The 23,725-nt window shown below is 38.4% G+C and overlaps 2 protein-coding genes across 3 annotated transcripts; one reads left to right on the top strand and one right to left on the bottom strand.

The window, feature by feature from the left end:
- Nucleotides 1-2,023: 2,023 nt before the first annotated feature.
- Nucleotides 2,024-8,254, bottom strand: fbxw12 (F-box and WD repeat domain containing 12). Of its 2 annotated transcripts, none has more exons than XM_046869625.1 (10): nucleotides 8,055-8,253; nucleotides 7,635-7,672; nucleotides 7,388-7,557; nucleotides 7,172-7,293; nucleotides 5,272-5,478; nucleotides 5,003-5,167; nucleotides 4,268-4,490; nucleotides 3,112-3,293; nucleotides 2,894-3,024; nucleotides 2,024-2,177 (listed from the first exon to the last, which is right to left on the bottom strand). In XM_046869625.1, exons 1-10 carry the CDS (start codon nucleotides 8,151-8,153, stop codon nucleotides 2,078-2,080), a joined length of 1,437 nt encoding a protein of 478 aa, XP_046725581.1. In that variant the 5' UTR covers nucleotides 8,154-8,253; the 3' UTR covers nucleotides 2,024-2,077. The 2 variants fall into 2 exon arrangements, with proteins under 2 accessions (XP_046725581.1, XP_046725582.1); XM_046869626.1 differs by lacking the exon at nucleotides 2,024-2,177 and adding an exon at nucleotides 2,184-2,262 and having other exon boundaries at nucleotides 8,055-8,254.
- A 2,165-nt stretch (nucleotides 8,255-10,419) lies between these two features.
- On the top strand, nucleotides 10,420-23,391 carry LOC124399008 (protein Wnt-7a). Its single transcript, XM_046869627.1, has 4 exons — nucleotides 10,420-11,458; nucleotides 12,368-12,594; nucleotides 18,216-18,487; nucleotides 21,237-23,391. The coding sequence occupies exons 1-4, from the start codon at nucleotides 11,388-11,390 to the stop codon at nucleotides 21,717-21,719; spliced, it is 1,053 nt and encodes a 350-aa protein (XP_046725583.1). The 5' UTR covers nucleotides 10,420-11,387; the 3' UTR covers nucleotides 21,720-23,391.
- Nucleotides 23,392-23,725: the final 334 nt, after the last annotated feature.

Genomic DNA, 23,725 nt, shown 5'->3' with positions numbered 1-23,725 from the left:
TTAAACCGCAATAGTATAAAGGAGCAGCAAATATCCGAGTTTACACCTCACACAAATACGTTTTATTAAAGTTTTGTTTATATTATTTTAAACTAATATTTATATTACTTTTAATCTTCTTCTTCTTCTTCTTCTGGCTTCTCCCATTAGGGGGCGCCACAGCAGATCATCCGTCTCCATCCCCCCCTGTCCTCTACATCTGCCTCTTTCACACCAACTACCTGCATGTCTTCCCTCACCACATCCATAAACCTCCTCCTTGGTCTTCCTCTTTTCCTCCTTCCTGGTGTCTCCATCCTCAGCATTCTCCTACTGATATACCCCATGTCCTTCCTCTGCACATGTCCAAACCATCTCAATCTCACCTCCCTCACCTTGTCTCCAAAACGTCCTACATGCACTGTCCCTCTAATAAAATCATTTCTAATCCTGTCCATCGTCGTCATTCCCAACAAACATCTCAACATCTTCAGCTCTGCTACCTCCAGCTCCACCTCCTGTCTTTTACTCAATGCCACTGTCTCTAATCCATACAACATCTCAGGTCTCACCACAGTCCTATAAACTTTCCCTTTCACTCTCACAGATACTCTTCTATCACAAATCACTCCTGCTATCACTCTTCTCCACCCACTCCACCCTGCCTGCACTCTTTTCTTCACTTCTCTAACACACTCTCTCAGATACTCTTCTATCACAAATCAATTTATATTAGTTTTAATATTCTGAGTTTTACACTTGAAAATTTTGCGTTTTAAAAACACCGTTTTATTATACACGGTTTTCTTCCTTCATAGTTCTTCTGCTCCATCAGTCGCTATGGAATAAAAACCAGACACAGTGCATTAGTTTTTTATTTTCAATACATCTGCAAAGATTCCAAACATTATATACATACATACATACATATATATACTTATTCCTTTATGGTATTATCATGCAGAGCTGGCAGAAGTCCACACATCCTTCACTCAGTAGAAGTTCAGATACTGATGATTAAAAAGATTCTGAAAGTTCTGACTGCACTTTTTTACTGAAGTGAAGGTAAAGAAGTTTGTTCTCTGAGATGTTCTTCAGTAAAACTAGTGATTATTAACACCTGTTTCAGTGTCACGCTGGAAACTGAACCTCACGTCGTATTAATAAATAAATATTAGGGCCGTCAATCGATTAAAATATTTAATCGCGATTAATCGCAACTTATTCACACATTTTCATCTGTTCTAAATAAATACTTTTCAAGTTTTTAATTCACTAACAGATAAATATATACATTTCACTCAAAATCTCTTCCTTTGTTATTATTTAATATTTATTTAATTATTTTCGACTGGGAATTATTATTTTAATATACATTTCTTTTAAAATCTCGTGTTAACTTTTAGTGGTTGTTTTAAATGTTAAATATTTTACTTGTTTCTTTTAAAGATTAAGTTCAGGTTTTCCTCAGTTCCATGTTTAGTGAATAAAAATGATTTTTCGGTTGTTTTTTTTTTGTGGTTGTTTTTTAAATCTAAATAAAGAAAGGATGTCATGAATAAACGTGTGTTGCCTCTTTTATATTTCTTTCTTTATATTTTCTATTAAAATGGTCAAACAGAAATGTGCAAAAAATTAGTGCCATAAAAATGTATTTGCGTTAAAACGTTATTAAAATGTTGTTCTCTAATGAATGTCTGAAGATCCACCATGTAGAACACAAGCAGAGAAAAGATGATGATGATCAGGAATGTCTCAGTTCTCAGTCATGTTCTCATCACTGACTCCCTCTGTCTCATCCACGTTAACCCCAGACTTCTTACTGCCTCCTGCTCTGCTCACTGTGAGCTTCAGAAACTAGTCTACATCTGTGACGTGTGAGAGAGACAGGAGATGAACGGAGCAATGAGAAGATGAAATATTGAGATTTCACCAAATAAATAAAAAGTAAAGTAAGGAGTCTGATTTGAAGAGTTTGTACATCATCACTTCGCTCCTCTGCTCGTGTGTCAGCAGCACAATACCCACATGCAGCTTTTTCAAATATAATACAGAAGACAAACATTTATTGACTTAAATCCAGAGAAAAATGCGACGTTCAGGAGTTAAAGACGTAGGCTTTCAGGACGTCCTTCCCGTTCACGGCTTCCACCGAGCCGACGATGCTCGCGTAATCACACGCCACCGCCGTGAACCCTCTGCAAACAAACACGTCACATCACGTCACACCAGTTCCTGAGGCCTGCTGCAGACTCTCACAGCATTCCAATCACATTTCATATCCTGTCACCATGGTGATAAATCATCAATAATACATATGAATAATTCATTCTGTTCAAGTTTGATCATTTTCTCTAAAAAAAAAAGTGCTGTAAATATTAAAAAATATTTAATAATAATAATATTTAACAGTGATACTATTATAAATGATATGTGTTTTATTTCTTTTACACCACAGCGGTTCGGTTTATTTAACAACGAAACACCGTTTTTTTATCCGTTTATGATTTAACGTTATAACAGTGGTCCAGGAAAACGCGTTCCAGTTCTCATTTACGTGAAACTGTCAGATCAATACTGCAGAAATAATGCAATAATTACATTAATAAAGCGAGAAAAAAAATCTGATTTAAATATAAATAAAAATGAGAAAATATGATTCCACACATCCACCTGAGGAAGAGAGTGAAGACTTTAAAGAAGTTTAGTTTTCAGAATAATGAAAACTCATTTAGTGTAATCATACACAAGAAAATCTTATAATAATAAATGTAATAAAAAATTGACTCCAAGATTACAACCATTCTGAATGAATAAATAAATCATTATTTTTAAAAGCTGTATAACTGATAAAAAGCCCACGTGAAGGTGAAACTCTGTGATGATGATGATGATGATGAAGTTCTGCAGGTACCTGGACATGGAGTGAGATCCGCCCAGCAGTTGATACTGAGTCTCCAGCGTTAATCCTTTATCTCTGTCTCTCCTCCAGGTCAGCACTCGGAGAGATAAATCCCGGGAGGCCGTGACCACACGGAAATCATCCTGCCGAGATCAGAGGCGTGTGAGTGCGATTTCACTCCTGTGTGCTGGGAAGGTGTACGTGAGTGAGGAGAAGGAGGAAGTTCTCACCACACACATAGACGTGATGGGCTCCAGATGTTCCTCGAAGCTGGAGATGAGCTCGCCTTTCAGGGAGTAGACCTTCAGGACGTTTCCGTCCGCAAGCAGAAGCATGTTGTTCCCTTTGGCCTGGAGAAGTACATCCGAGCGACGAGTGTTTAAATCCACCCGGAAAGATTCGATCTGCTGAGCTGGAACACAGAAAATCAACCTTTTATTCATTAATCAATTAACACAAATATCAATCTAATTAGAATATTCAATTAAATAGCAATATTTATATAGTGAGTATTTATTATAAATGATTAATAATGAATAAACGTATTGATTACGTGTCTCATGTGTAAAAACACAAACATGATTTCATTAAGCAGACGTTTGTTTATTATTTATTTATTTAAAGTCTGTTGGGGGAAATGAATGTAACCAATTAATAAATGAATCAATCAATTATTTCCATATTGTATTGACACAAATATATAAATGAATCAATTAATTAATTAACTGCCTTAATTACAAGATTACACGTGTTTTAAATAAGAAAATATAAACCTAATAATTTAAAAACAACAATAATTCATTCACTTCAATATTTAATTTCGCAAATATTTATTTAACTGAAATGTTTTATTAATAACTATTATATTATCATAAATACCAACCAATATCATTAATAATATAATTCATAAATTAATACATTTATTATAATTACATTACACTTTATACTAATAAAAATAATCAAATAATCTATTACCAGTGTTATACTATTATTATTATTATTATTATTATTATTATTATTATTATAATATGCATCATATTTCAATATATTTTATATTATTAATAAGAGCTGGGTGCAAAAGTTTGCACCCCCTTATGTTTTTTAAATGTACAGAAATGAATAAATATACCAATGTTTTTAATTCTTCTAAACTATTACAATTCTGAGAACAAGAAAAATGAAATATATTCATATAAATAATATTTTTGGTATTTTATTATTTAGAATGAATATTAACATGCGTGATTTTTAAAAAATGGACGTCTTAATGTGAATAACAGTTCTATGATTGTTTAAGGGGGTGTAAACTTTTGCCCTTGGCCGTCTGTAGTGTGTGTGTGTGTGTGTGTGTGTGTGTGTGTGTGTGTGCGTGTGCAGAACCCGTACCCTGAGCTTCCTGCTTGTATTTGGACTTCTTCAGGCTGAACTGGAAGACGGAGAGTGTGTTGTGTTGAAGCAGTGTGTCGTTGTGAACGACGGCGACTCGTGCAGGCTGAAGAGGGAAGAACGCTGCAGCTACACAGCCACTGACAGGTAAACTCACACACACACTCTCACACACACCTGCTTCATCTTCTACAGGACTACACACACTCTGAGTGCTGAAAACCTGCAGTCAGAAACACACACACACACACACACACACACACACACACACTCAAATATTAAACTACTGGTGATGAAATGAAAATCATTCTGTGTGGCCAAAGGTTTTGCTATGTGCTTCTTTAGAACATCTCATTCCACATTGAGTCTTCTTCAGTCACTGTTATAATAATCTCCACTCTTCTGAGAAGATGTTCCACTAGATTTTGTGGAAACAGTCTGGGGAAGAACCACATATATAACTGGAAATGTCGGTGTCCCAATACTTTTGGCCAGTGTACGTGTTTCCAAGCAAGAGAGCTCATTATCAAAACAGGTTCCTGAGTTCTGATGCTGATTGGGCAGAAAGTGGTGATTAGTTCTCTAGAACAGCAGCTGTGACAGCTTCCATGGCAAACATCAGATTTATGTAACGTATGGAAGGAGTCTCCAGTAACAGAGGTGAAGCTCTGAGATCTTCAGGATAGTGGAGATTACACACACACACCTTTGTGTTTTCTCCTCTAAACATCTTACCTTTGGGCTTGAATCGGCGTACTCCTTGGCTGCGGTGAGAATCCACTTCTTATCAGGAGATGAGAGGAGAAGATTTAGTCTGAACGAGTCGCTCACCAGGTGGCGTGAGAGTTCACACAGCTGTGGTGATGTCAGGGTGATGAGCGACCCGAGAGCCGTCCCTACCTTCAGCACAACATCAGAGCATAACAAGGTTTTACACTGTGATCTCAAGTGTGTGTGTGTGTGTGTGTGTGTGTGTGTGTGTGTGTGTGTCTGACACGGGTTACCATGACGAATGATTTTCCCTCCGTGCTGAAGGTCATTATCGTGCACTGAGACGAGCCCGAGGAGAACGAGCTGAGCGCGTCTCCGGTTCGTCCTCGCCACGTGTTGATCGTCCCGCCGCTGTCCGCCGTGATCACAATGTCCTGCTCCGGGTCTGTGATGATCTGGGTCAGAGGGTTCTGAGTCGAGCTGGACCACAGATTTAATCCCTGCAAGATAAACACACACACACACACACACACACACACACGCGCGCTCGAGACCATTTCTAAAAGGTGGAGCTCAATGGTTAAGCCAATGGACTTTAAACCTAATGGTTATGAGTTTAAATCCCAGCCACACCAAGCTGCCACTCCTGGGCCCCTGAGCAAGGCCCTTAACCCCATAGATACTGGACAAATACCATAAACATGTAAATATTTTAAATACTACCTGAATCTTAAAAACAGGGGCGCCTAAAGTTTTTCACTCCAAGGAAATATATATATATATATATCTCTATCTCTATATGGGCTGCCATTTGGATGATTGTCACGAGTTAACTCATGATTTATAGGAACTTAATCGCACACTCGTATCTGTTCTAAATGTACCTTCAATTAATACTTTTTATGTTTTTAATATTCTAATCGACATGGATAAATATTGATGCTTTATGCAAATGTATGTTTATTATTAGTGAAACTGAACTCAACATGGAGCATGAAGAATAAATATTTCTGTAAATGTTTAAAGTAATGATTGTGAACTTTTGCTATGTTTCCACACGGACGGATTTAATTGCCGGATCTGCACGTCATGGCGGATTGTGGTGCTGAATTGAGACTCGTTAGTAAATGTTTAGTGATTAAAAATGATTTTTCAGTGGAGTTTATTATTTTTTTATATTGATGTAAATAATGGCGGTTGTGAATAAATGTGTTGCGTTGAAGGTTTTAATTTTGCCTCTTTTTAAAATATTTTTAATAAAAATGTCACAGAAATGCGTGCTGCAATTAATCCCGTGTTAATCTAATTATTGGCGCACACTAATTGTGTTACACACTGTTTATGCACACACATACATTTAATTTATATCATATAAACCCCGCCCCCTTTAACACTTTAATTTGCATACTGCTGAAATTGAGTTTCTGTTTGGTTATTTTTATTTTATATAATTTTTTCTTTCTTTTTTACACTGAAAACTTTAACATCCTCAAAATAATGTTTAATCACTATATAAACAAAAACTATATTTTAAATGCAAAACTATATTTTAGAAATGTAAAATCTGGTATTGTTACATCCTAATTTGCATACTGATACACGATTGGTTTATACATGTTATGATGCAATAACTCTCAAGACTTCAACATGAGCCAAGTTTTTATATGTAATTAAAAAACTTCCTCTATTAAAAATTAAGGTTGCAAAATTCCAGATACTTGCAAGACTGGAAACTTTCAATCGGGAATTAATGGGAATAAACTGGGAATTTACAAAAATGCAGGTTAGCGTATAGCTAAGGCCACACCCCCTACATGCACTGTGCATTTCCTCCATAACATAACACACATCATTTCTTGAATCCTGCACAAAATAATGCACAAAATGTCCATTTCGGTGAGTGTTTTTAAAACTGTATCAGTAACATGCATGTGAGCTTATAAACAAACTAAATATTTACATAATCATATAATTATATATTAGATATGTGTGTATATGCTGAAGTTTATATACATTTTCACTAATTTCTCATTAATTCCCATAAATTTTCAACTTGGAATAGTCCAAAATTCCCCCCAGATGAAGTTCCCATAGAAAGTTTTAGGGAATTTTCCAGGAAATTTTCCACCCATTTGCTACTCTATTAAAAAAATTAAGAAGAAAATAAAAATAAAAGAGATGTATGCGTTTGACCTTGTGAATGTCCCAGGCTTTGAGCATTCCATCGGACGAGGCGCTGCAGACGATGGGCGTGAAGTTCCACATGTCCTGCAAACTGCTGTTTCCCGTCAGGTACGCAAAGCCGACGATCCGACCTTGGAGAGAAACACATACAGAATAACGTCTCCGGCTGAGGGATGGAGGAGGCATCAGTTAGAGCTTCGGGGATGAAGATGATGTATGTGTTACCTGTGTGTCCTCTCAGGCTCTTACAGCTGTAATCTCCTCCTGACCTCCCCGACTTCATGTTCAGCTCCAGAGTAGAGCGGTGGAGATAATAACGCTTCCACGTGTAAGACTCTGCGTCTGATAAGAGCTGGGTTACGTTGCAGAAACCCCAGCGATGCAGACACATCTCTCTAAAGCGAGGATATTTTTATACAATTAATTTTGTATTTCTTTTATTTTAAAAAGATTTTAGAAGACAGGAATTTACCTCCATAACCACTGTGTTTCTGCAGCTTCGTGCCAGTCCTCACCGACACCAACCACGTGTTACAGGAAAGAAAATACAGAATGTAAAATATGATTTATATGATTTATTTTATATACACAAAAACTATTATTAACAGTGTTCATCTGAATCGTTCACCAAAATGAACTTGAATCTCTTCTTTAGAATATATTAACTCCTCCCAATTTTGTAAATTTGAGTCTTTTTCCAATTTTGCAAAATTCACATTTTTCCACCCAAAATGAACTTTTTCTCAATGCTTCTGTAAAAACCTGAGGAGGCGGGGCTACAGTTCAGCTCAAAAACAGACTGTATAAAAAAGAACCAATCATATCACAGGAGGGCGGGGCTTGTCGGACTAGCTGCAAATTCACTTCCGCGTTGTGTAAAAAAAAGCCTTACCTTACAAACACACGACACTCTGATTAAATCATCTTCAGGGAGAAAAGAAAAGATGTGTATTAAACTGTCTAGACTTAAACTTTGTTCGTGATATTCCATAGTGTGGTTTTCTTTTGGAGAATAAACAATCAAGTGCGATAAAGATGCGATACGCCCATCAGTTACTGTGAGAATCCTGGAGCTACGGCATGCGTACAGGGACAAACAGCCGGAATTGCGTTTTTAAACCGCGTCTTAAACTTTTTTAAATCTGCGACTCGCAATAAAGTATAACTTCAACAACAACAACAACAACAACAACAACAACAACAACACAAACAACAACAACACAAACAACAACAACAACACAAACAACAACAACAACACAAACAACAACACAAACAACAACGACACAAACAACAACACAAACAACAACAACAACACAAACAACGACAGAAATTATATTAATAATGTCAAATGTTAAAATATAACATAATTATAACGTATTAAATTGTTAGAAACAAACAACATAAAGTCCATATAATGTATGAAGATAAAGATGATGATGAAACAGATAAAGATAATAGTGATGATGATGATGATGATGATGATGATGATGATGATGAAAAGCACAAGCAGAAGAAGATGAAGACGATGATGATCAAATCATCAAATCAAATCAAATTTTATGTGTATGTGACAAATACAATTTGATTTGATTTGATTTAATTTCATTTGATTTGATGATGATGAAGATGATTAATGATGATTATGATGATTATGATTGATGATGAAGATGGTGATGAAAATGTTAATGATTTATGATGAAGAAGAAGAAGATGATGAAGAGGGTGATGATTGATGATGAAGATGTGATGAAGATGATGATAAAGAGGATGATGATTGATGACGATGATCATTATGATGATGAAGATGGATGATGATGAAGATGATGATTATGATGATGATTGATGAAGATGATGATTATGATGATGATTATGATGATGATGATGATGGTGATGATGATGATGATGATGACGATTATGATTATGATGATGAAGATGGATAATGATGATGTAGATGATGATTGATGATGATGAAGATGATTGATGATGAAGATGATGATTATGATGATGATGATGATGATGATGATGATGATGATGATGATTGATGATGAAGATGATGATTATGATGATGATGATGATGATGATGATGATGATTATGATTATGATGATTGATGATGATGATGATGATGATGACGACGATTATGATTGATGATGAAACACAGAAGAATAACAGTAATAAACTATATCAGCCAGCAGGGGCGAAATAACGACAGTTATGATGAACAAACGGACACACACACACACACACACACACACACACACGCACGCACGCACGCACGCACACACACACACACACACACACACACACATATATATATATATATATATATATATATATATATATATATATATATATATATATATATATATATATACTCACTGTATATATAAATATTCCCAGGTTTTTATAGCTTTTTATTAATATATTTGATCTGCTCTTTGTGACCTTCAGCATGTCTCTGAAACAGGAGTCACTGAAAAACCACTAAACTACAAGGAACCTGTGAGCTCCATTACAGAAAGATAATGAAAGTGATTTGGATTAATTATAAATCTGATGAGAATTCGAAGGATAACGCTTTGAAAAGCTACAGATACTAAACAAGAACCCCCTCAAGAACGTTTGAAAAAATAAATTCTGGGAAAAAAAGCACTCAAAAGAGTTCATTAAAGGTTTTTTGTGGAACCCCACATCACTGAGTCTCCAGACTTAAAATAGTTACATCTATCTAAAGAACACAAGAGGAACATCCTGAAAGTTGTTGAGAAATAAAGAGTAAAATCCAGCATTTAGATGGGTTCTCTAGATGGGCTCTCTTGATGGGTTCTCTAGATGGGCTCTCTTTGTTCTTCATAATAATAAGTAGAATTTAGTAGAATTCTATAGTTCTTTAACTACCCAGAGAAGATCTCAGTGTGCATCTGTTCCTTTTTTCTAAATTAAAGATCCAACATGATAAAACCTTTAATGGTTTTTCTGTTTGAAGACTGAAGAGCTCTCAGTAGAACCTTAAACCAAGAAAGGAAACCTGCTTGAGAAAGCTAAAACAAAGAATCATCCAAGGAACCCCTGAGGAACATTAATGAGTCTGAGTTCTACTGAAATTCTGGAATAATCTGTGAATAACAATGAATCCAAGATTTGTTCTATCAGTTTCTCACAGAACCCCTTTTGCAACCCTTTTACACACACACACACACACACACACACACACACACACACACACACACACACACACATCACAATCTCTTCCTGGTACCTCTGGACCTACCTGATTTATCCTGATGCCCAACCTCTGGATGTAGTTCTCTGGAACCCATTCATTCAAGCTCAGGATGGTTCTCCACTTAACCAGTCTAAAGTTCCATGAGGTTCCTTTGAAGGGTCCATGAAAGAACCATAAAGATGGATTTGATCTGTAATTATTATAAACAGTTACAGTTGTTTGGAAACAGTTTTATAGTCGAGTCTCCATCAGTCAGCAGCTGAAATCCACAACAATGCTGGAACTCCAATAATTCAGGATGAGGATGAGGTTCTCTTCTTGTTCCTCTTAAGGTTTCTTCCACATTCCATGTCAGGGAGGTTTTCCCTCACCACTATCACCATCTCTGAGTCCCTCATTATGGATACAATTACAGGAACAAACTGAAAACAAAATCTACAAATGTATGAATAAATAAATATATTGCAGTAAAGCAGAGAACAGGTGAGTCAGCATCCCTGCAGTATCTCACATCCTCCACAGGTGGGCTCAGATCTGTGTACTGCAGAACACACCCACCCACACACACACACACACACACACACACTAACTGCAGGAGAAGGAGGAGGAGGCAGGAAGAGTCGCAGGTTCCACAGGAGGAGGCAGGCAGACAGGCAGAGAGCAGAGATCCGTGATCTTCATGCGCTTCATCTTCCTCACTGGAGCACCGACACTGACACCATGCGCCATCCACACCATCTCCACACCACCTGAACACCACCTCCACACCACCTGAACACCACCTCCTCTCCACTTGAAGCTCCTGAACACCGCATGAACCTCTTCGATCCCCTTCTGGATCTCCTGAAGCTTCAACTGAACCTCCACCTGGACCTCCTGCATATGAGGAAACTTACATTTGAACCTTCTGACACCTGAAATCAAACCTCCGGCTCTGTGTGTGTGTGTGTGTGTGTGTGTGTGTGTGTGTGTGTGTGTGTGTGTGTTTCTCACTTCTCATCATGAGCCGCAAGTCGCGCCGCTGGATATTCCGCATTTTCCTCTGTCTCGGAATAATCTACCTGAAGATCGGGTGAGTTTCACGCGGGGTTGCGGGGTTTACACACACACACACACACACACACACACACACACACACACACACACACACACACACACACACACACACACACACACACTCTTCACACACATACAATCCGGGAAAAATAAAAAAATGGTAAAACCCTGCACGAGCTCCCCTTTTAAATAGCCGCAAAAAATATCAATGTCGGAAAATGAAACGAAAACAAGAACTGCAGCTCGTTAATACACACCACTGTGATTCATGTCTTATATTAATATTAATATATTATCATTAATAATAATAATAATAATAATAATATCATAATCGTCAGAATAATTAGAAATAAAATCAGAAATATTTTATTGATCCCAAAGAGAAATTATTCAGTGTAATTATTTTTTTATATTATTATATTTATTATTACCCTACAGTATTAGAGCTCGTTATAAAAAAATATCCCACGTGACACTTCTGTTTATGACTGAATTTATGGCTTCGGATAATACACTAATAATAATAATAATAATAATAATAATAATAATACTTTGAACAATATCAAGTGTTCTATTTTAATTCAAATTATACTGATAATAATAATAATAATAATAATAATAATAATAATAATAATAATAATATATTTTTTGTTGCTAGAACTGAGTACCATAAAGGACCATATAGTACCTTTAGTACCCTTGTTAAGACTGCACTATGCATATGGTTGGTGTAATTCTCTTTAAAGGTTCATTAGTGCTCCTACAGTACTCATGGTCCCGAAACACAGAGAAGGGATGAAGGTGTGTATTTTTCCAGGTGTGTGTGTGTGTGTGTGTGTGTGTGTGTGTGTGTGTGAAGGAGAGCAGGAGGATGTGTTTATCACAGCAGATTGATGCTCTGTGTGTGTTTGTGACTGTACTGTAGTGGGTTCTCGTCAGTGATTGCTCTGGGAGCGAGCATCATCTGCAACAAGATCCCAGGACTCGCACCACGCCAGAGGATCATCTGCCAGAGCCGACCAGACGCCATCATCGTTATAGGAGAAGGAGCTCAGATGGGCATCAACGAGTGTCAGTTCCAATTCAGGAACGGCCGCTGGAACTGTTCTGCGCTCGGGGAGAGGACCGTCTTCGGAAAAGAGCTGAAAGTGGGTATGTTGAAAAAAAAACCTAATTTCTTGTTGTTGTTGCTGTAAAAGGTGACGATGTGCAGGAACGTGAGGGTGATGCAGGAGTTCAAATAAAACACAACAAATTCAAAATGAATTCTATCTATCTATCTATCTATCTATCTATCTATCTATCTATCTATCTATCTATCTATCTATCTATCTATCTATCTCTCTCTCTCTCTCTCTCTCTCTCTCTCTCTCTCTCTCTCTCCTGTGAGAGTTCAGGCAGTTTATAGGTAGAAGGTTTAACCCTGTAGAGTTCGAGTCTTTATGCTCAATCTGAGCACAAAGAGCATCAATCTGCTGTGATAAACACGTCCTCCTGCTCTCCTTTACACACACACACACACACACACACACACACACACACACACACACACACACACACACATCCGTTTATATGTAGAAGGTTTAACCCTGTACTGTTCGAGTCTTTGTGCTCTTGGGGAAAAACAGCTCTTGTGTTGCGTAACAGTGTGACAGTAAAGGAAATGTGTCTGAGTTGAGTAACAGCTCGCTTCTGAACCTCAGGCTAAAACACACGAAACAGCAACGTGTGAAGACACACAGCAACATCTCCAACACTGAATACACACCTGCCAGGCACAGCAACTCCTGAACCAAATCCTGAATTAACTCCTGAACCAACTCCTAAACTAACTCCTGAATCAACTCCTAAACTACCCCTGAATCAACTCCTAAACTAACTCCTGAATCAACTCCTAAACTCCCTAATGAATCAACTCCTAAATTAATTCCTGAATCAACTTCTAAATTAACTTCTGAATGAACTCCTAAACTAACTCCTGAATCAACTCCTAAACTACCCCCTGAATCAACTCCTAAACTAACTCCTGAATCAACTCCTAAACTAACTCCTGAATCAACTCCTAAACTAACTCCTGAATCAACTCCTAAACTAACTCCTAAATCAACTCCTAAACTAACTCCTGAATCAACTCCTAAACTAACTCCTGAATCAACTCCTAAACTACCCCCTGAATCAACTCCTAAACTAACTCCTGGATTATCTCCTGAATTATACCCAAACTAAATCCAGAATTAAATACTGAATTAATCTTGAATAAAACCTGAAACGAAATTCTGAATTATCTCCTGAATGAAACATGAGATTCGACTCTGAACACACCCTCGTGTGACATTTTCTTAGAAAATGTCTTCAGTAATTAAACACACACCCAAATCCTTTATATTCTCCAAACACCTTCCACAAGCTTCATACTGGTTTAATTAAAAAAAGAAGACGGAGAGATAAGAACGAGAACTGCAGCTGAAGTTGTGAATAATGAAATGACTCCTAACAGCAGCGTACTGTAATCATTCCTGTAACTTTTGGAAAAGAAGCCACTTTAAGAGGTTCTCTGTAGAAAAATGGAACAAGGTCAGAAGTACAAACCTTTTAGAAAGTGAAATAAACCTTTATCTAAGTGAAGAACCCTCAAGGAACCTTCATTTTTTCCCCCCAGATGTGTTCATTCCTAATTACACTTCTATAAAAGAAAGTTTTTTAGGTTTGTCAGCTTGTAGGAACCTTTAAAGGCTTTATAAAGAATCCGAAACCCCTAAACCAAAGTGTTTCCCCATCAGGGTTCCATATCAGAAGAACTATCAGAAGTATTACTATCCAAAGAACCCATGAGGAATTGTGGAACACTCAGAGCAGAGTGTTTTCTAATCAGAAAGGGTTCCACATGGAGAGTTTTTAGTGACCTACAAAAGAAAAAAACTGCTGAGAAACATAAAGGACAAAAAAACTCTCTGAAGGGTTCTGTGGTTGACGCATTTGAAAGAACCTCTCAGCAAACCTCTGAGGAGGTTCCATTAGGTTCAAAATAATCCCTTACAGATTAGTCTGAGATAAAGTTCTGGTCCATCAGTTCCATGTAGAACCCTTTCTAAAAACTCTTGATAATCCACTCACCTTTTAAAGAACCGTTTGTTCTAATGGAATGTGCATCACTGTGTATAGAACCAAATTGTCCATTATTTTCTTCTTGATATCCAGAATCCTTCAGGTGTTTACTATTTAGATTATCGGTTCTCTCTGCAGGATGATACAATAATGGAAAGGAACATGAAGAACCTTTAGGAATGTGGAGTCTCCTGAAACTACTTTGGCTAATGAAGAGATCTTAGCCTCTTTTTTGGATGGAGAAACACTTTGTTTTGGGGTTCTGTTTAGAACTTGGACTGCTTAGGGTTAGTCGCCTTCTAAAGGGTTCTATTAGAAACGTTGTGTGTGCAAGTTTCTTAAATGTTCTACTTGGAAATTTTTCTGGCAGGAAACCTAATTTTTGCAGGGTTCTACACTGACGCTTTAAAAGTGTCAAAGTCGTTGAAGGATGATTTGACACTTCACTAGATGATCAATGGTTCTCTCTTTTAGGGTTCTACACAGAACCTCAAAAAGTGTGAAAGCTGCAAAGAGTTATTAGACAATTAAATTGGTGCTCTTTGGATCCCTGTATAACAGGAAGCCTTTTTCTTGTAGGGTTCTAGAAGCTTTAAGAATGTAGAAGGTATTTAGCAGTGTAAAATGGTTCTTTATGGAACCCATTCCACAAAACAGTCCTGCAGAAGAGCGACTGAAGAACCAAACGTGAGAATGTTTTGGGATTTTTCAGCAGCAGGATTAAAAGGTGTGTAGAGCGAGGGAACTGTTCTGCTCAGACATTTGTGTGTGTGTGTGTGTGTGTGTGTGTGTGTGTGTTCTGCATGCCTGAGATGTCTGTGAGATGAGATGAGGTGTGTGTTTGGTTCCCTCAGGTCATGCAGGTAGACAGAGATCCAGGTGTGTTCTTGTTAGTTTTGTAAATGAATATTGAAGCTCCGCCCACCGGCACAGACGCCTGACGTAAAGAGAACTCAAAGGAAACTGTCGACACGTCTGTTTGTGTTCGTCACGTTCTACTGCACAGGTTCTACTGCATACGTTCTACTGCTCACATTCTACCGTTTATCTTCTACCGCACACGTTCCACTGCACACGTTCTACTGCTCACGTTTCATTGCACACATTCTACCGATCATGTTCGACTGCTCACGTTCTACTGCTCACGTTCTACTGCTTACATTTAACTGTGCACATTCTACTCACATGTTCAACTGCTCACGTTCTACTGCACACATTCTACTGCACATGTTCTACTGCACAATCTAGTACACATGCTTCACTGCACACATTCTACTGCACACGTTCTATTGCACATGATCTACTGCTCACATTCTACTGCACACATACAACTGCACACGTTCTACTGCTCACGTTCTACTGCACATAATCTACTGCTCACATTGTACTGCATACACACAACTGCACATGTTCTACTGCACAAATTGAACTGCTTACATTCTACTCACATGTTCAACTGCTCACGTTCTACTGCACACATTTTACTGCACATGTTCTGCTGCACAATCTAGTACACATGCTTCACTGCACACATTCTACTGCACACGTTCTACTGCACATGATCTACTGCTCACATTCTACTGCACACATACAACTGCACACGTTCTACTGCTCACGTTTCACTGCACACATTGAACTGCTCCACTGCACACATTTTACCTCACGTACTACTACACATGTTCTACTGCTTACGTTCTACTGCACACGTTCTGTTGCACATGGCTCACTGCACGTACTAGTACACATGTTCTACTGCACACGTCCTACTGCACGTTCTACTGCACATGTTGTACTGCATGTTCTATTGCAAAAGTTCTCCTGCTAGTGTTCTACTGCACATGTTCTACTACACAGGTTTGCTCTGCATATACATGTTCTAGAATATTTAATATATTTATATTATCAGTCAATGTGAGATGATGACTTATACATTATTCCTCTGTACTTTTATAAAGTTGTGATATTCGTTCCTACGTTTCACAGGTTTTCTGTGGAAATATAATTTGTCAAAAATAACACATCTATCCCGAACCCAGGTGTGTGCACATCCCAATCCTGCATACGAAATTCATACGAAGAAAATTTCGATTCGGGTCTCATAGCGATGGTGTGTACAGGAGAGATCCAGATCAGTTTGACATGAAATATAGATCCATCTCAATCAGGCATGAAACAATACGCAGCTTTATGAATTATTCAGCAACACAGTGACGTCACACTGCTATCGAAACGGCTCAAAGTCAAAATAAAAGCCAATTCTCTGGTTCTGACCCACTCTGAGAATTTTATTACACAGTTACCCAAACATCTCAGTGTTTCTATTCCATCTTTTCTTTCAAATGCAGCTTAATAAATCTATGCGTATAAAACACAAACAAATTAAAAATATAAGATACGTTTTTATTGTGCATTTTATTTTATATAAACATTGAAAAAGAAAAAAAAGTTACAAATGTATTCAAATGTTTTATATTCCATTACTTATAAATAAAGTATAAAAAAAAAAAAAAGAAAATATGAGTTTTTTACGACCTCAAATTCAAAATAGTTTGGACAGTGTGTAAAATGTAAATAAAAACAGAATGAAATGATTTGCAAATCTCATAAACCAGTATTTTATTCACAATAAAACATATAAAACATATCAGATGTTTAACTGGAGGAAATGTACTATTTTAAGGACAAGGTCTTTTTAGGTCTTTGATGCTGCAACACGTCTCAGAAGTTGTAACGGGGCAACAAAAGTCTGAAAAACGTAAATTTTACTATTAGATTAAATATTGAGTAAATTGTGAGGTTGATTGACAGCAGGTCAGTGAGATGATTGGGTATAAATAGTGTATTTTAGAGAGTCTCTCAGAAGTAAAGGTGGGCGGAGCTTAAAAATCTGTGAAAACTGCAAACTGTGCAAAAATTTCTGAATAATGTTCAACATCAAACTTCAAAACAGTTGAATATCTCGTCATTTACAGAACATCATACCATCAAAGGTTTCAAAGAATCTGGAGAAATCTCTGTGTACGAGGGACAAGGAGGGAAAATAAATATCGGATGGTCGTGATCTTTGGGCCCTCAGGGGCCACTGCATTTTAAAACAGTGATGATTCTTTAAGGGAGAATCACTGCATGTTCTCATTAACACCTCCAGAAATCATTGTCTGTGAACACAGTTTGCAAGTCATCCACAAATGCAGGTTAAATCTCTATCATGCAAAGAAGAAGGCATGCGTGAACATGATCCAGAAACACCACCATCCTCTCTGGGCCAAAACTCATTTCAAATGTACTGAGACAAAGTGGAAAGCTGTTTAGAAGATGTGATGCTACACATCGGGAAACATGGTCCTGTCATAACTTTTTTCAGACGTGTTGCAGCCATCAAATTCATAATGACCTTTTTTTCTTTAAACTGGTATAAATTTTCTGTTTAAACATTTGCTATGTTTTTATGTTTTAATGTGAATAAAATATGGATTATTTACATTTTCACAGCGTCCCAACTTTTCTGGAATTGGGGTTGTCTTTGGTCATGAAAAATCTCAAGCTTGAATGGAGTGAATTATTCAGCTACGCAGTGACACGTGTTAAACCTACAAATAAAATCAGAAGTGAATATTTTCTCTACAGGATGCTTTATTAAAGTGTGTACATGTGTGTGTCTGTTTCAGGCAGTAAAGAAGCCGCATTCACCTACGCCATCATCGCAGCGGGCGTGGCCCACGCCATCACAGCGGCTTGCACTCAGGGGAACCTGAGCGAGTGCAGCTGCGATAAGGAGAAGCAGGGCTTCCACGGCCGGGCAGACGGATGGAAGTGGGGCGGCTGCTCGGCCGATATCCGCTACGGCCTCGGCTTCTCCAAGGTCTTCATGGATGCTCGGGAGATCAAACAGAGCTCCAGGACGCTCATGAACCTCCATAACAATGAGGTGGGACGAAAGGTACGTGGATGGTTTGTGGAGAAGGTTAAACACTTCTCAGTAGATGTAGATGATTAAAAGGTTCGTATTAAATGTGCTTTCTCTGCTGTCAATCAATTAAGCCCCGCCTCTCAAATGAACATTCAGCAGGTTCATCATGATGATCCTTCAGTACCAACCACAGGAAACGAGAAAACAATGACAATTATGGAATCACATTTTATCCCATTATTGTTAAAGTGCTTGATTTCGTATACATTTCGTATGTTGTTATGGAATGACACTGGAGACTCCTCCCACATATTATATTTTCTACAGTATAAACACAATTATTCTTTACCGTGTTAAAGATTTTCATGGAAGAACTGTCGCTATAGAAACCGTATCGCATTACAGAATATAATTGTTCACTCAAATTGCGACCTCGAGTTCAACCCGATTTGTTTCACGGATCTAGAAGCAGGCCAGAGGCGGAGACGGATTGCTCGTCGAGGCTCTTGGCATCTCTGCTCTCGGTCCGTCAGCGTCCTGGCACCGAGTCCAAGTTCGAGTCCGAGTTGGAGCAGGCAGCTCAATAATGAGAAGCTTTTAGGGGCTAAGAGCAGTTTAAGTGGCAGAGTTTGATTACCGGAGCAGATCAGAGGATCTACACAAAAGCAGCGTCTCCCTCATGTTCTGCTCGGTTTACAAGGCACTGACTCACACCGCCATCCCCTATAGGTTTCATCTCCCCAGCTAATGGTGAACAACGGCGACATGTTTCATCTCCTCCACGCCCTGCCTTTGTGTGTCAGACCTTTTAGCTTCTCTAAATGACTCTTTTTTTTTTCACTTTCACCTGCATCGTATGCTGTGAGCGTCGCCCCTTTCTCTCGCTCGGTCCCACCTCCTGTGGTCTTTGATGTGGTACAAGTTCATATCTCCAGGCTAAATCGTCTCCATAAAAGCTTTTTCTCTTTTTTTTTGTGCGTGTCATGCTTCTTTTCTTTTTCTCATCAATAGCAGGAGGAATCGGCATGTTCAGACGCTCCATAAATCCCACCGCCGGGTTTAACGAGGAGGACGAGAAGTCTCCGTTCTGTCTCTCTTACTTTTTTTGTTAGAAAGACGATTTGTGGCACTTCGAGTTATCCACGCTTTCTGGCTTTTTTTCTCCCCAATCTCACCCCATCTTCTCTCTCTCGCTCTCTCTCTCTCTCTCTGACCATCTTCTTGGCTCAAGTCTCACTTATCTAAATGGCTAAATCGGCTTTTAGTAGGCCGAGTGCGCTTCCAGGTTCATTCTATCTGTGGGTTTTTGTCTCTCGGCTGCTAAAAGAAGTCTCTGTTGGGACGTTTCCTCTCCCGGAGTCTTTAATGTATGCTGGCTGATGTAATGACATCTTGGCCATCGTTCCTCAGTGCTAAAGCTGGAGAAACAAAAGCGATCCGTGGTTTCAGCCGCCGCGTTTAACGGATAAGTGGATCTGAAAAGGTCATGTTGATTGGTGGTGTGAGGAGGGAAAGAGAGGAACTTTGTGCAAAAGGGTGAGAATACGCTTGAAAAGTGTTGGCATCTTCTCGCAGAATAGCTCCCATAGTGGCATTTAAATTGGTATCACTTGATTCGAGTTTATTTTTTCCTCTCGTTTTTTGGCTTCAGTTGGACGTTTTCTTGTGTTGTTGCGATGAGACTGATATTATTAAAGTGAATTCTGATCTGACATCTTCAGCATCGTAGTTTGGATATGCTTTTTCTATGTATATGATAAATGTAAACAACTCCAGTGAATGTGGTGTCATGTTTTTTTAGTTCAAACTATATTTGAACTCTCAATTAACGTGTGTTAGGATGAAAATTCAACTTTAAAAGAAGTAGCAGAAATCCTCAAAGTCTGAAAACTGTAAGTCGCTAGTTCGCAATTTGCTCACTTTGCTAGTCTAATCCGAGAACAAAGCTAAGATCAAGTACTGCAAATCTCACAGAAACACACGATTGTCATTCAGGTTAGTTATTGATTTGTGTTTAACTTGTTAGCTTAAATAGATATATTTATAGGTAGCTACTGCATACAGCTATCAATTCAACAACAAAAAGAATTCTGGCCACAATTTTGAGCAGTTTATTGTTTTCTAGTGTAATCGTATTGTTTTATTCAGAAAAAAATAACATCTAATCAGAAATCTTTTCATTTGATTCACTTGGACTTTTTATTGTGATTTTGTTATTCCTTTGAAATAATTTAATAATAAGGATTGTGGGCGGAGTTAATGTTCTAACTACTTTGATCTAGTAAATGAAGCCATGTTTCTTCCCTTTATTGAATTTTGTGGGAGGAGTCAAGGGCGAGCAAAGTTTGTGTTTTTAAGCCTTTTCTTTGTTTAATGTTAGGGGGCGGGGTTAGGGTCAGAGATTACATTTGGCAGAACTAGGTAAATATTGTGGGTGGAGTTACAGCTCAGGTTAAAAATAGATTGACTATTTGTGCCTTACAACATTCTTAAAATTCCAACCTCCAGGGAAAAGTAGAACTAAAAAACCCTATATATAATGTAACTAAGAAGCCCTGAGTGTAAGAACCCTTGAAGAACTCTAGAGCTTTGAAGGTAATACTGATTTGTAGATTAGACACTGACTGCACTTTAATATGGAGAGAAAAAAGGAATGTATACACTTTTGAATGATTTATGGGTAAAATAACGGACGTCTCCGGCAACTCGGCGTGGAATTTAAACCAAAATGAACGTATGTAAACATGTGATTAATTGCGGGTTTATTTCTCCTGAACAGGTCCTGGAGCGTAACATGCACCTGGAGTGTAAGTGTCACGGCGTGTCGGGTTCCTGCACCACCAAAACATGCTGGACGACGCTGCCAAAGTTCCGGGAGCTGGGCTACATCCTGAAAGACAAGTACCTGCAGGCGGTGCACGTGGAGCCGGTTAAAGCCAGCCGCAACAAGCGTCCCACCTTCCTGAAGATCAAGAAGCCGTTCTCGTACCGCAAACCTATGGACACGGACCTGGTGTACATCGAGAAGTCTCCGAGCTACTGCGAGCCGGATCCGGTGACGGGCAGCGTAGGGACGCACGGGCGCATCTGCAACAAGACCATCACGCACCACTCCAACAGCTGCGACCTGATGTGCTGCGGGCGGGGCTACAACACGCACCAGTACTCCAGGGTGTGGCAGTGCAACTGCAAGTTCCTGTGGTGCTGCTACGTCAAGTGCAACACCTGCAGCGAGAGGACAGAGGTGTACACGTGCAAGTGACCGACCGCCTCGCCCATCCACCGAAACAAGTGTCCTGATGGTGATTTATGATGATGATGATGATAATTATTATTATTATGCTAATGTCTTTTTGCACAATATAACCACCGGATGACTCTGGGATCGCTTTCTGGACCGAACGAAGTCTGTCCTCGTGCATTCCGTTTTTCGGGTTTGTTGACCTCACGAGGCCCCGCGGCATCTGGGCGAGTCTGGAGCTGCCTGAACTGTGTTTAGACTTTTCTCCACCTGGAATTAACGATGATGACACGCTAATACGCTAAACACGCTGATAATTCATTTAAAGGAATGATTTTTATTTATTTATGAAGCTAATGTCTGAAATTGACATATGAATTAGTGGCTGTTGGTAGAGAGAGCTGATTCTATTTACACTTGACGCTCTTAATACCACTGTCAATACTACTGTCAATACCACTGTCAATACCACTGAAAATACTACTGTCAATACCACTGTCAATACTACTGACAATACCACTGAAAATACTACTGTCAATACCACTGTCAATACCACTGTCAATACCACTGTCAATACCACTGAAAATACTACTGTCAATACCACTGTCAATACTACTGACAATACCACTGAAAATACTACTGTCAATACCACTGTCAATACTACTGACAATACTACTGACAATACCACTGACAATACTACTGACAATACCACTGACAATACTACTGTCAAAACCACTGACAAATACCACTGACAATACTTCTGTCAATACCACTGACAATACCACTGACAATACTACTGTCAATACCACTGACAATACCACTGTCAATACCACTGTCAATACTACTGACAATACTACTGACAATACCACTGACAATACTCTCGACAATACCACTGACAATACTACTGTCAATACCACTGACAAATACCACTGACAATACCACTGTCAATACCACTGACAATACCACTGACAATACTACTGTCAATACCACTGTCAATACCACTGTCAATACCACTGTCAATACTACTGACAATACCACTGTCAATACCACTGTCAATACCACTGTCAATACTACTGTCAATACCACTGACAATACCACTGAAAATACTACTGTCAATACTACTGTCAATACCACTGACAATACTACTGACAATACTACTGAAAATACTACTGTCAATACTACTGTCAATACCACTGAAAATGCTACTGCCAATACTACTGACAGTACCACTGACAACACTACTGTCAATACCACTGTTAATACTACTGTTAATACTACAGTCGATACTACTGACAGTAATCTTGGCATGCTGGATTATTTTTTCTCTGTAGCAACCTCATGCCTTCTTCTCAATAATCTCTGTTTTTGCTGCTAGTCTGGATTATCACTCGCTATCATGCGATAGTGGAATAACTCCTAAAAAAGAATAAAAAGGAAATCAAAGGCAGTAGTGATTGAATCCCAGACAAACCGAACTTTACACTGAGAGTATATTTTGTGAAAAGAGTATTTGTATTTTTATATGAATGTTTTATTTATACTGTTGATTTTTCCTGTTCCTAGCGTGTGCTCTCACTCTCTCTCTCAGTTCGCTCGGCCGACACTTCTGTGGAATTCTGGGTGACTTTTACATGGTTCTACTCGCAGATGTTCTACTTGCAGATGTTCTAGCCATTAAAATCAACTTAATGCATTCCATCGTCTTGTTTTGGTTGTGTTTTTTTGAAGATCCTGGTGTTGAAGGAACGCTACAACACCAAACCGATAGAAGTTTTTATAAAATTTGTATTTTTTTACCATTAATGAAAAATCGGAGTTTTTCAGAATCAAGACTTTCAAGATTTTTTTGTTGTCACAAATATGTAGAATACAACTTCAGAAAAATAAAACCTCGATTGTGCATTGGGTTAAAGGGACTATAAATATAAAATATTATCTGTAAATAAAGTTTAATGTGCTGCTTCTTTATTCTTTAAAAAATCCAGTTGATCAGCAACTTTTAACCAATCAGAGCAGAGAGATGAGAA

This window comes from Silurus meridionalis, chromosome 16 (assembly GCF_014805685.1).
Source record: "Silurus meridionalis isolate SWU-2019-XX chromosome 16, ASM1480568v1, whole genome shotgun sequence".
Classification (NCBI taxonomy): domain Eukaryota; kingdom Metazoa; phylum Chordata; class Actinopteri; order Siluriformes; family Siluridae; genus Silurus; species Silurus meridionalis.
The sequence above is the reverse complement of the archived record's forward strand: the minus strand, read 5'-3'. Positions and strand labels throughout refer to the sequence as shown.

Coding starts and splice junctions, on each gene's coding strand:
- fbxw12 (XM_046869625.1), bottom strand. CDS start 8,153: ATGGAATATCACGAACAAAGTTTAAGTCTAGACAGTTTAATACACATC. Junction 7,673..8,054: donor GAGTGTCGTGTGTTTGTAAG/GTAAGGCTTTTT, acceptor GGTGTCGGTGAG/GACTGGCACGAAGCTGCAGA. Junction 2,178..2,893: donor GGATCTCACTCCATGTCCAG/GTACCTGCAGAA, acceptor GTTTGTTTGCAG/AGGGTTCACGGCGGTGGCGT.
- LOC124399008 (XM_046869627.1), top strand. CDS start 11,388: ATGAGCCGCAAGTCGCGCCGCTGGATATTCCGCATTTTCCTCTGTCTC. Junction 12,595..18,215: donor CGGAAAAGAGCTGAAAGTGG/GTATGTTGAAAA, acceptor TGTCTGTTTCAG/GCAGTAAAGAAGCCGCATTC. Junction 18,488..21,236: donor ACAATGAGGTGGGACGAAAG/GTACGTGGATGG, acceptor TCTCCTGAACAG/GTCCTGGAGCGTAACATGCA.